Genomic DNA, 13,159 nt, shown 5'->3' with positions numbered 1-13,159 from the left:
GGTGGTGGTGGTGGTGGTGGTGGTGGTTGGGGGGGGGGGGGGGGGGTATGGAAAGAAATGAGTGTTTCCTTTTCTCAAAAGCAGCCTAAAAAAAGAATCACAGCATGTCTTAACTGTTCCAAAATATTTTGTATACATTTATAACATTTTCATTTTACCAGGGGAAGAAAAATTGTGTGGAATTATTTGTGTCTCCAGTAAATGGGAAACCGGGTTCCGCTGAGGCTCTGTCTTCTGAAGAGGTGTTGAACGTGCTTAATATCAATATTTTGCACCAACGGTTGTCCCAGTTTGGGATTATTGAAGTCTCCCCCGAGGTAAGTTTTTGTTAAGCGTAAGAGTATGATGGGTGTATTTTGGAGTGGAGACGAAGCCTAATGGTTAGAGGAACTGAGTTCAGTTCCCATTATGGTCCTTGTGACTCTGCAGTAAGAATTGGGCTTAGTGCCCCGTTACGTGGGTTTTATGCACGCTCAAAGGCCATTTTTATGGCCATGTGCGCAGTAATGTAGATGCACAAACTGCTTATCAGAGGAGGAATATGCACTCTCCACCCCAGACATGTCTCCTGCAAAAAAAACCCCAAACAAAACAATGCATGGTTACGGCATACAAATGGCAAACTTAACACAGAACGTTTTAGCGAGTCCAGTTTAGGCCATGTTGTCGTGTTAGACACATGTTACCACCTAACCTAGCTTAGGGCCCCTTTTATGAAGCTGTGGCAAAAGGGGGGGCCTGTGCTGGTATCAACGTGTGTTTTTGACGCACACCGAGGCCCCCTTTTACCGCAGCGGGTAAAAGGCAGGTGCTAAAAAATGATTCTGCGCGCACCCAAAACACGCGTCTACACTACCGCAGGCCATTTTTCAGTGCACTTTAGTAAAAGGACCCCGAGCTTGTTCTAATATATTCAAGGAGGCTTTAGACCATGATTGAGTCCCATCCCCTTGAAAAAAGAACAGACCTTTAACTCCTACAGCAGAACAGCACTACCTAGTGGCCATGCAACACAATGCACTCTCTTTAGTATAACTATATCAATTTTCAGTAAAATATCTGGGGGAAAATTTGAGATGTTTCCTTTAGATTTTCCAAATATTCCTGTATTTAGCGGGTAATATATACTGTATATATTGCTATATTTGGGCAGCCCCATTTTAACAGGTGGTAAAAATCAGAATTGAGGTGCGCAGGTCAGAACATCTCAAGTTTTATGAGTAAGAGCAGAATCCGCTGATGTAGCGCATGTTCTAAAATACAGGAGAAATGGATATGTAGCATAGACATTAATTTTAGCAAAATAAATGTAGGAAACAGTGACGACTTCAAAGCCAGGCACAATGTATGCCGGCTCATGTCCATTTATCTTTGTGACTTTAGAAACATAACTGTGCATTATCCTGACTCTGTCTCAGAGTCTACTTTCCCTTGCCAGTTTTGGCATTTGGAGAGAGCAAACAGACCTGGTCGCCGCATCTCAAAAAAGATATAGTGGAATTAGAAAAGGTGCAGAGAAGGGCGACGAAAATGATAAAGGGGATGAGACGACTTACTACTACTTAACATTTCTAGAGCGCTACTAGGGTTACGCAGCGCTGTACAAAATAAACAAAGAAGGACGGTCCCTGCTCAAAGGAGCTTACAATCTTCCCTATGAGGAAAGGCTAAGCGGCTAGGGCTCTTCAGCTTGGAGAAAAGACGGCTGAGGGGAGATATGATAGAGGTCTATAAAATAATGAGTGGCTAGGGGGCATTCGATGAAGCTACAAAGGAAGTAAATTTAAAATGAATCAGAGAAAATGTTTCTTCACTCAACGTGTAATTAAACTCTGGGATTCGTTGCCAGAGAATGTGGTAAAGGTGGTTAGCTTAGCGGGGTTTTAAAAAAGGTTTGGACGGCTTCCTAAAGGAAAAGTCCATAGACCATTATTAAATTGGACTTGGGGAAAATCCACTATTTCTAGGATAAGCAGCATGAAATGTATTGTACTGTTTTGGGATCTTGCCAGGTACTTGCAGCCTGGTTTGGCCACTGTTGGAAACAGGATGCTGGGCTTGATGGACCTTTGGTCTTTGCCAGTATGGCAATACTTATGACCTCCTCTAATCCCTCCAGTGGAGTTCAGCTCAGTAAGGGCTCTTTTTACTAAGCTGTGGGAAAAAAAGACCCTGTAGTAGCAGCGGGGACTGTTTTTCCCATGCGCCAGGGCCCTTTTTATCACAGCGGGTAAAAAGCCCCTGAAAAAATATGGCCATAAGGTAAAATTAGTCTTACCATGTGGCCATGCAGGGAACACTTATAGCCACCCATTGAAGTGGCAGTAAGGACTCCCGCAGTAACCCAGCGGTAACCGGGCAACGAATAGAGTTATGGATTAGATTTTGAAATTTTTTTTTTTTTACATTTGTAAAGTATTTTCACTTCACATTAGCATTCAGAGCCGGTGATAATTTAGGTGAGGCACAGGGCTTTGTACCCTGTGTGAAACGAGTTACCTCCGAGGCTCCGCTAATGTGTTTGCATTATCATACTGTATCGTTGTTATTTAAATAATGTTTGCACTGGGTTTCTTGATTTATTACATTATTTAATTGAAGCATTCCCTGCTTATGTGAATGTCTCTATTTTTTTTTGCTATTCTGTGAATATCAACCCTGACGGTGGGGAGGATCCATAAAAATATGAATGGATGGTTTCCTTACATTTGCACCTGTCAGCTGTGCTGAATAGTGGAAAGATCAGGAAACGGCATGTAGAAAGGAGATCACATTGAGCTGATGAATAGAAAAGCAGGAGAGTGCCAGGGGGTAAGGGAACACAGAGGGCCAGGTATTTCTTGCTTTGTTGATGCAGCAAAGCAAGGATGTGAGCTGTAGACCTGTAAGTCTTGAAATCAGCGACAAAGTAGTGAGACAAAGACAACGAGGGTTTCCAAAGTTTAGGGACCTTTAATGTAGTCACAAACTCAACACACATTGTACTTCACTGGTTTTCCCTGGAGCTGTTTACCCCAGCAGGGCACTGCAATTTTTTTAGCATTGGACTTACTCTATCAACATATGTTATCTATATTTCCATCGACACATGCTCACAGGTTTGTTGACCCCTGAGGCAGGCTCACACACCGAAACATGGCCGTGTCGGGTCCCAGATGTGTTGAATTTGTCATTACATTAAAGGTCCTCAATAGAAATCAAACAAAATAAAACATGGAAAAGAAAATAAGATGATACCTTTTTTATTGGACATAACTTAATACATTTCTTGATTAGCTTTCGAAGGTTGCCCTTCTTCGTCAGATCGGAAATAAGCAAATGTGGTAGATGACAGTATATATAAGTGAAACATCCAAGCATTTCATTGGATGTTTTGCTTATACTTACTTATATATATTGTCATCTACCACATTTGCTTATTTCCGATCTGACGAAGAAGGGCAACCTTCGAAAGCTAATCAAGAAATGTATTAAGTTATGTCCAATAAAAAAGGTATCACCTTATTTTCTTTTCCATGTTTTATTTTGTTTGATTTCTATTGATAACTTTTAAGAGTGGACTAACACGGCTACCAAACCTCTCTACTCTATTAAAGGTCCTTAAACTTTGGAAATCCCCATTGTCTTTTGCCTCACTACTTTGTCGTCATCTACACGACCGTGAGGTCCTGGATTTACTCCTCCTTTTATGTTTTCCTTGTTAGTCTTGAAGCAAAACTGGGAAAGCGGTTGGGAGCGACGGCCACACGCTGTCACAGATCTTGGTTTCTCGTGGAATGATACAGTACAGCTGGACCTTGCTCTACATGGAGCGTAGAAGCCCTGGAAATAGTTCAGAACAAGTTACAAGTAGCACAATAGGGGAAAGTTGTTATTATTCTGGAGTCTCTTGCTCATTAATCTCCCAGTTTTCCTTTCTACCTGTTTGCACCGCATTCTAAAGGGAGGGGGGAGGTCTCTGGACGGGCAAGTGTGTAGGTGTTGGGGGAGGAGATGGAAGAAGTAATGAAAGAGGCCAGGATAAGCAATTTCCTAAGTACTGGGATGAGCTTTACCCTGGCATCTGAAGGGCCTGCTAGTTTCCCAGAAAGAACACGACTGTTTGCTTAGCTGAAAACACTCCAGCCTGCGTGGGATGATTGTTCCGGCATTAGCAGTGGAGATCTTTGACCGGTTCGCTCTCAGTCTTAGGCCCGGGGCAATGCACCTGTGGCTTCGTTTAGGACTGGAGGTACAGGAGAGAAGTTGTCCTTGTGACAGAGGAGAGTTTTCTGATCCACCCTAGTCACTGAATAACTACTTTTTATTCTTTATTTTTAGAAAAATGTTCTACAGGGGCAGCGCGAAGCTGATAAATTGTGGAGCAAGGAAGGATTTTATGCAGTCGTCATATTTCTTAGTATCTTTCTCATTATTATAACTTGTTTAATGGTAAGTCTGGCATTTACATTTTTATGGTCTCTTTCTCACATAAGTTCCCATTTTATGACTGGGGGGTTTGAGGAGTCTGACACAACGTGTGTGTTTTCTGTGTACTTATATAAAATGAAGTATAGATTTAGGGATACATTTTCCAACCTTATTTGTGATTTATGTGTGTAAAATATGGAGTTCATCGGGCAGAGGCTCACTACGCATTTAGCTGCATTTTCACTTGCCAAAAGTATATATATATATTTATTTATTATTGCATTTGTACCCCGCGCTTTCCCACTCAAAGCAGGTTCAATGCGGCTTACATAATAATAATATGGATTACAGAGTATTGATAGAGAAAATATAAGTTAATTATAGCAGAATAATGAAAGAGATAGGTAGGTAGAGATGGACAAGGGTGAAGGGAGTAGGAGAGGTATGAGCAAGGGGTAGGTAAGCATTGGAGGAGGGGTAGAGTAGGCGGGAGGGGGGAATGGGACATGGGATAAGCATAGGGAAATTTGGTGGGAGATGTAGTCTGGGTCTTTATCTTTGTCTTTTGGATATGTGCTGGGTAGACGGGTTCATAGGATTAATTTGGGTCATTTGGGTAGGCTTGTTTGAACAGATGGGTTTTTAGTGATTTCCGGAAGGGTAGATAGTTACTGATTGATCGGATGGGTCTGGGGAGGGCATTCCAGAGTTGGCTGCCTAAGAAGGAGAAGTTGGATCCATATATATATATATATATATATATACAGTGAAACCTCGGTTTTCATCGATAATCAGTCCGAAAACAATTGGCGAAATCCAAAACCGATGAAAACCGAGGCAATTAACGAGGATGCCCAAAATTGGGAGAAGGACGTCCATCTTCCGATACAAATTGGGAGATGGACGTCCTTCTTGTTCGACGAAATCTGAGGCAACCGATGAAATCCGAGACAAATTTCTAGTAGAAAAAATCAACGAAATCCAAAACCGACCAAAACCGACGTCAACGAAAACCGAGGTTTCACTGTATATGCCTAATATTCAGAAAATGCTGAGCTCCTAAATTTAAGGATCCTAAATCTGTGCCATATTTTCAGTCAAACTTAGGGGTCCTTTTACAAAGATGCGCTGAAAAATGGCTCACGGTAGTGTAGGCGCAGGTTTTGGGCACGCGCCAATCCATTTTTTTAGCGGGCCTGTAAAAAAAGGCCTTTTTTTTCCAAAAATGGACGTGTGGCAAAATCAAAATTGCCCCATGTCCATTTTGTGTCTGAGACCTTACCGCCAGCCATTGACCTAGCGTTAAAGAATCCAGGCGGTAATGACCTACGTGCGTCAAATGCCACGTTGTGTCAGAAAATAAAAAATCATTTTCAGACACGTGTAGCGGACGCAAGCCAAAAATGAAATTACCGCAAGGGCCATGTGGTAACCAGGCGGTAACTCCGATTTGGCACACATTTGGCCTACGCGGCTTAGTAAAAGGGCCCCTTAGAAGCATAACTTTTCAGCTGAAAATCCATCCTGAATTTGGGAGCTTAAAAGTTATGCTCATAAATTTATTTGTCTAGATTTATGAACCTAGAGTCTATATATCACACCTAAAAAAGTCCGCCCCTTTTTCCACCCACTTTTTATACTCCTAAATTTAAGAGTTTAGTAAAATTTTGAATAAAAATGTGCTCAGCCCTAGTAAATATTCAAAGAGGCAGAGACTGGGCATTCGGTAATGTAGCTCTGCTAACTGATTAGTACAGACATGCCCCCACTCCCTGACCCACAGACCCAGGGGCGTGGTCATGGATGGGGAAATGGGCATTTCCTGGGCATTCCCAAATTTACACACATTGTTATAGAATATGGCCCAGTCTGCGTAAATCTACAAGCAGGGATTTACGTCACGTTTTCATCGGTATAAATGGACACGTGTAGTTTTAGTCGCTGGAATATCAGCCAAGCACCTAAATCTATACTGCACCTAAATCTTATAAAATACGCTTTGGCAAAAATGATTTCCGGGCGGATTTTCCAGGCGCCATGTATCCCCTCCCCCCTTTCTGGCTAAGTTCCATTGAATATTCCCTCGGGTCTCGCTCAGTGCCAGTTAAGCGGGTAAGAGGTTCTCTTACCCGCTTCACTGGCTTTGGATTTCAACCCCATGGGAGTCGGTATTCAGAATGATTTAACCGAATCGGAAAGGCTTCTGCCACTGGCTGAAACTTGACCCAAAAGAAGGTGATTTAGCATTTCCAGGTGGCGATACAACTTTCTACTTACTTTCTATTAATTTCGTTATTTAGCCTGTCCTCTCGTTCAGGGTGGGTTATACAAAAGCATTCATAAAATACAGAGAGTAACATGACAATCAAAACCAATCAAAGCTGAGCAGTCTCTTTGCCTTAATAATTCATTGTACAGATACCCCTTCTGTTTCTCTAAAAATCCATCATTATTCTGCAGTGATGGCAATCTTTAGCCAGCTGAGAACCAAACCTACAACATCGATTGTCGTCACTTTTTTTTTTTTTTTTTCAAAGAATAAAACCTTTTGTGAGAACACCCACCGCAAACTGTGATTGTCTCAACCAACCAGAGTTTTTATTGTTTGGTTTGCTTTATTTATACGGTAGGTCGGAATAACACTCATGTTCCTTAATTTTCTCTCTCTCTGAAAGGTTCTTTACAGGTTAAAAGAAAAGATTCAGTTTTCACAGAGGGAAGATAAAGAAAAAAATCAACAGATTCACCTTTCACCTCTCCCGGTGCAGACAGCACGGTGCGGTGTGAAGTGTGAAGACAGCATGGTCCACCCTGACCCAACTTCCAAATCCGTAAATGTCACCGTGAGCCCCCAGTGCCAGGGAGCTGCCGACATTAAACCTCCTGCCTCTGCTGGTCCTTCTCCGTTCAAAATGAAACCCGTGGGCCTTCAGGAAAGGTAAGATACCCACACTTTCGTGGATTTAGGGACCTTTGTTTATTGGTGGGATACAGCTTTAAAGCACCAGCAGGATTGATCTCTGGGGCTGGGTCTCCCTTGCATGTATTTGCATGTCTACAATTGTGCTTGAATTCCAAACAGCAGCTGCTTATTGCGATGCAACGTTAAAACTTCCATACGTCCGTCAAGAAAGAGTTTGTTTTATTTCAGTTAAGCAAGTAGTGGAGCAGCAAAGTTAATTGACCATAGGGGTCTTTTTACTAAGTTGCGCTGAAAAATGGCCTGCGCTAGTGTAGGTGCATGTTTTGGACGCACGCAGATCCAGCATGCCTGTAAAAAAATACTGTTTTATTTTTGGCCGAAAATGGGTCCATTTTGGGTCTGAGACCTTACCGCCACCCGTTCGCTTAGTGGTAAGGTCTCGCGCATTAACCGGGTGGTAGTCGTCTACGAGTGTACAATGCCGATTATCGCCCGGTTGGCGCCACAAGCCAGAAAATGAAATATATTTTCCAGCGCACGTAGTGGGCGCGTGTAAAAAACAAAATGAAATTACCGCCCGGGCCATGCGGTAGCCGGGCGATAGTTCCAAATTGATATGCGTTATGCGCGCATAGGTGCCAACGCAGCTTAGTAAAAGGGGCCCTGAGTTTAATTTGGTGGACTTTTGGATTTGAACTCTTCTTTGGTTCTTCGCCATGCTTGAGTTCTAGAAAAAAAAAATTAACCGAACCATGCAAGAGGAGTCGATTATAGGGAGATTTCGAAAGGGATCTTGCTGTGTAACTAAGGATTAGTTGATCAGAACCTTCATGGTGAAAACTGCCCCTCCCCTCCCCCCAGAAGCTAAATATAACTATCTCGTTTTATTAGGTATCCATATTTAGTCATTCAAATTGTGGGTATTTTTAGGAATTAAGTTCTGCTGGGGGAAGAAATTTGGGGATTAGTTATTAAGGTGCTTTACGGCCATAACATCTATTATTTGCCCCTTAATGTGCATTAAATTGTAATAACGTGTGTTATGTTACCGTAATGCACATTACTTTAAAGTATGTTTAAATTTATTGACATTTTCCTAAAATCACCTTTTTTACAACAGAAATCAAAGTGAGAGGAAGAGGTAGACTATCCCAGCGGAAAGGGGCCATCAAATAGAAAGCACTCTTTCTAGTAGATTCCCAGTAGGCCTGGAACGGGTTTGGAAGAACAAGTTGGTGATCATTTATTGAACAGAAAAGACAGATTGGGTTATGAGGAATTGTTAATTTAGCAAGAGAATCGGGAAGATCAGTGGGCAAAGCCTTGTGAGTTAAAGGTAGAATTTTGAACTGGATTCTGTAATCTGCTGGAAGCCAGTGTATCTTCGGGAGAAGATGAGTAATGTGATCTCTCCTTTTTGCACCACATAGTACTTGGGCTGCCATGTTTTGAAGAGTTTGAAGTGTTTTTAATTTAATTTAAGAATGCCTGCAAACGCTACATTACAATAATCCAGGCAGGAGCTAATAAATGCATGGAACAGAGTGCAAAGAGGCAAAATCTAGATAAATAAGAACCAGTAGCGTAGCGGGGGGGGGGGGGGGCTGCCACCCGGGGCGGGGCGGTTCGCCGTTGCACCCCCCCCCCCCGTGTGCAGCGCGATGACATCCCCCCCTCGGCGCATCGATACCCCCCTCCCCCCCGACCAGCTCCCGCACCCTACCTTTAAAAAGAATATCGGAATCCCAGGCGAGGCGCAGCACCTGCCCTGCATGTAAAAGAAATGTGGACTGTCGGGCCTTCTCTCGCTCTGTCTGTCCCGCCCTTGCGGAAATAGGAAGTTGCGTCAGTGGAGGGCGGGACAGATAGAGCGAGGGAAGGCCCGACGGTCCACATTTCTTTTACGTGCAGGGCAGGCGCTGCGCCTCGCCTGGGATTCCGATATTCTTTTTAAAGATAGGGTGCGGGAGCTGGTCGGGGGGGGGGGGGGGGGGGTGTCGATGCGCCGAGAGGGGGGAGCTGACACCCGGGGCGGACCGCCCCCCCCTGCCAACCTTGCTACGCCGCTACTAAGAACTGTCCTAACGCTTTGAAGTGTCAAAACACCTGATCTCAGGATAGAGGAAATTCGAGATGGAAAATCTCAATTTAGAATCAATAATGACATCTAGATACTTACATTACTCAATCGGTTGAACAGGTTAACCAAATAATGTGAGAGGAATAGAAGGAAGGTAGAATGACTGTTGGATACCCAATAATGAGATGCAAAGCACGCAGATGTGTGCAAAACATCTTATTAGCATGTAAATTGAATAACACAGCCTGCAGTGAACACCACAACCTGTGTTATTTCTGGAAATCTAACGGTAGCAAAAAGCTGACATAATTTTTCCTGGCTTTTGCCCTTGTAAGGCAGCTTGACTCCTGGCCATCTTCTTGAACCCGGTGCCGACAGGGACGGGAGTGACTGGGAATCATTTCTGCCCTGTATCCACTAGACCCCCAAGGATTTTTTCAAGGTAGAGCAGGGGGAGGGGAGGGCGACTTTGTGGAAAGGTGAGAGTTTTTAGGGGGGAGCATTGGGAAGGGTGGATGTGATGAGGGGGAGCATAGTGGAGGAGTGGCCTAGTGGTTAGGGTGGTGGACTCTGGTCCTGGGGAACTGAGGAACTGAGTTCGATTCCCACTTCAGGCACAGGCAGCTCCTTGTGACTCTGGGCAAGTCACTTAACCCTCCATTGCCCCATGTAAGCCGCATTGAGCCTGCCATGAGTGGGAAAGAGCGGGGTACAAATGTAACAAAAATAAAATAGATACTATTGGAGATTCTACATGGAATGTTGCTACTATTGGAGATTCTACATGGAATGTTGCTATTCCACTAGCAACATTCCATGTAGAAGCCTGCGCGGCCACATTGGTGATCTGCAAGGGCCGACTTCTACATGGAATGTTGCTAGTGGAATAGCAACATTCCATGTAGAATCTCAAATAGTAGCAACAGTGGAGGAGTGGCCTAGTGGTTAGGGTGGTGGACTTTGGTCCTGAGGAACTGAGTTTGATTCCCACTTCAGGCACAGGCAGCTCCTTGTGACTCTGGGCAAGTCACTTAACCCTCCATTGCCCAGGTACAAATAAGTACCTGTATACAATATGTAAGCCGCATTGAGCCTGCCATGAGTGGGAAAGCGCGGGGTACAAATGTAATAAAAAATAAACAAAAAATTGAGAGGAAAAGGGATCTTTGGCTGTCCCCTTTCAGATGTGGCCTGGGAGCATCGGACATCAGCCTAGGGTCCCATACTCTCAAGAAATATGAATAAGGCTGCTTGTGAGGTTGATCAGAAGCAAAGTCATTCATGTTCTGCAGGAGTGACTAACCTGAGGTACTGAGATATCACAGATTAGTCACTCCTGTGGTAAGTTAAGTACCTTAAGAACTATCCTTCTTAGCCTGCAAGCACTAATTTGTAGTACTAACAATGTAAAAGATCAGCAGATGTTTCTTTACTAATTGTCTTTCGTTAACTGCCCTTATGAAAGGATTCACCCAAGGTGGTGTACAGCAGATATAGCTATGATCATAGGAGCCGACTCTGTGGGTGCTTGAGCACCCCCAATATTGAGAAAAGTCCTTGTATGTGTCCAGGGAGGGGTTATTTCCACTGGGTTTAGCACCCCCAATAATTTTGAAAAGTTGGCTCCTATGGCTATGATAGCGGCCATTTCCCATCCCCACCCAGGGTTCCCAGTTGCCCCATCTAGCTCAAGCTGTAGTCCTCAGCCATCTTTACTCTTCCCATCACCCTTCGTGCTAAGGAGGTTTCCCAGCTCTCAGCCAGACAAACTTAACCACTTGTAGGAATTTGTCTCGGGGGGTATCTTGTAGTTCCACCACCCTTCCACCATATTTGCTTTGACTTCGTCAGGACACAAATCTTCAGTGTGACGGCCCTTTCCTTTGGGATTCCCTCTCCCCACATCTTCGTTTGGAAAGTTCTTATGAAAAATTCAAAACTTGACCAGAGGCTTTTCTTTTTACTGACGCTTTTGGGAATTAGCTCTCCCCGGTCCACTGGTCTTGCTGGTGGATATGCCGGAGGGATCTGCTTCACAGAACTTCTGTTCTTTTTTCCTTTCCTATCTATTGATATAGTTCTTTTTTCATACTCGCCTTCCTTATAATATTTGAATTGTAAACAGCACTAAAAGAATTATCAATGGGCTTTATCCCCCGAATTCTGTATAGCACGTCTAATGTTCCACGCCAAAATCCAAGCGTATTCTTTAACAACGTGCGTAACTTAATTGGCTTAACGTGCCAATCAGCGTTGTCAGCAGCACTTAAGAAGCAATAATGAGCACTAATTGGCAATGATTAGAATTTACAGGCACAACTCGCTAAGCGTATTCTATAATGCACTGCGCCCAAATTTTAATATGCGCAGGCCAAAAGAACTGTGGTTATGGGAAGGGAAATGGGTGTTTTGTGGGCATTCCAAAATTTACGCACATTGTTATAGAATATGGCCCTCTGCGCCTAAATCTATGCATCAGGATTTACGCCACATTTTTCATTGGTGTAAATGGATGTGCGTAGTTTTAGGCACTTAGGATACCGACTAAGCGTATTCTATATACCACGCCTAAATCTAGGTGCCGCTTATAGAATACGTTTAGGCGGAAATATTTTCCGTGTGGATTTTTTTAAGCACCATATATAGAATCTGTCCTTATATCAAGACTATAATGAACTCGGAAACTTGTACAGCCAAACTACTTTGCCATCCGCATTGGGCATCCTGCCACCTCCATTCAGTTGTACATGAGAGGCTGCCAACTACCCGATCTGTTCTGGCCCTACCTTGCTAACTCTCTTCTGGATCTTAAGAACTGCTCTTCGCAAGTTCATTTTCTCTTCTCCTTCTTTCTGTTCTCCATTAATCCCAAATAACAGGGAAGTGAATTTCTATACCTAAAATTAAAACCTAGATCCCAGCCTTCTCCTTCATATCTTTACCCTCTTCTGCCACTCCCCTTTTTCGGTTCAGATTTATTGCAGAATATTACAATTGGATCATGGAGGCTTACTCTGGTTCGAAATTTTAATTTGAATTTCATTGGGGAAGGGGGAGGAAATGTTTCCACTGGTCCCTAATACTGTTCTTATGAAGAGATCATCAGATTTCTCCATTCTTATTCCAAAACTAGATTACACACATGCATAGGTTAGAGAAAATCCTTTTTATATTGTAGGAGGTCCAATATGCCTCTTCTGTATAAAGTTGGCAATTGTTCGAGCTGACTGTTCCATCTGTAGGCCAAAGAGCTGAACTGCATGCTTAAATCGCATAACTGTAATTCCCAAATCCAGTGTAAACATCCTTAAATTGAAGCAAGATGGCTACATAAGCAATGCTTAGTGTATATCTTATGCAGCCTTCCCATTAATCATGTTTGTGGATATGATGTCTTCACCATTCAACTGGTCAAAGGCTATCACAGAAGCAAAATACAAAATTTCAGCTCCACAGTAAATCCAGCTCATGAGTTTGGACAACAGATTTCAGACGTGTTAAGACCTATGAACAGCTCAGTGTAGAAGAGAAACATGCCCCAAACGGGGCCAGCAATTTTTTCTGCCCTGCAGCCCTTCAAATCCTTTAAACTTAACTAGAAAGAAAACTGAGAAAAAAATTAGAAAAGATAGTGAACAGAGTAGTTTGAATTGTCACCTGATGGCTGAGTAAGAACTGCAACTTAGGATAGAACCTTGGTCATTTTGATTGACAGCTATTTCGTCCAATAGGACTTTTTCATTACG

The 13,159-nt window shown here is 43.2% G+C and overlaps 1 protein-coding gene across 1 annotated transcript in view; it reads left to right on the top strand.

Annotated features, from left to right (window-relative positions):
- Positions 1-13,159, top strand: part of PTPRR (protein tyrosine phosphatase receptor type R) — a 129,755-nt gene that overhangs the window by 55,347 nt on the left and 61,249 nt on the right. The window contains exons 4-6 of the mRNA XM_030214430.1: positions 162-317; positions 4,321-4,431; positions 7,086-7,348. Of these exons, the coding sequence (XP_030070290.1) occupies positions 162-317; positions 4,321-4,431; positions 7,086-7,348 (530 nt within the window). The remainder of the gene's footprint in view (positions 1-161; positions 318-4,320; positions 4,432-7,085; positions 7,349-13,159) is intronic.

Source organism: Microcaecilia unicolor, chromosome 9 (assembly GCF_901765095.1).
Source record: "Microcaecilia unicolor chromosome 9, aMicUni1.1, whole genome shotgun sequence".
In the NCBI taxonomy this organism is placed as follows: Eukaryota; Metazoa; Chordata; class Amphibia; order Gymnophiona; family Siphonopidae; genus Microcaecilia; species Microcaecilia unicolor.
This window is presented reverse-complemented; position numbering and strand designations above follow the sequence as displayed.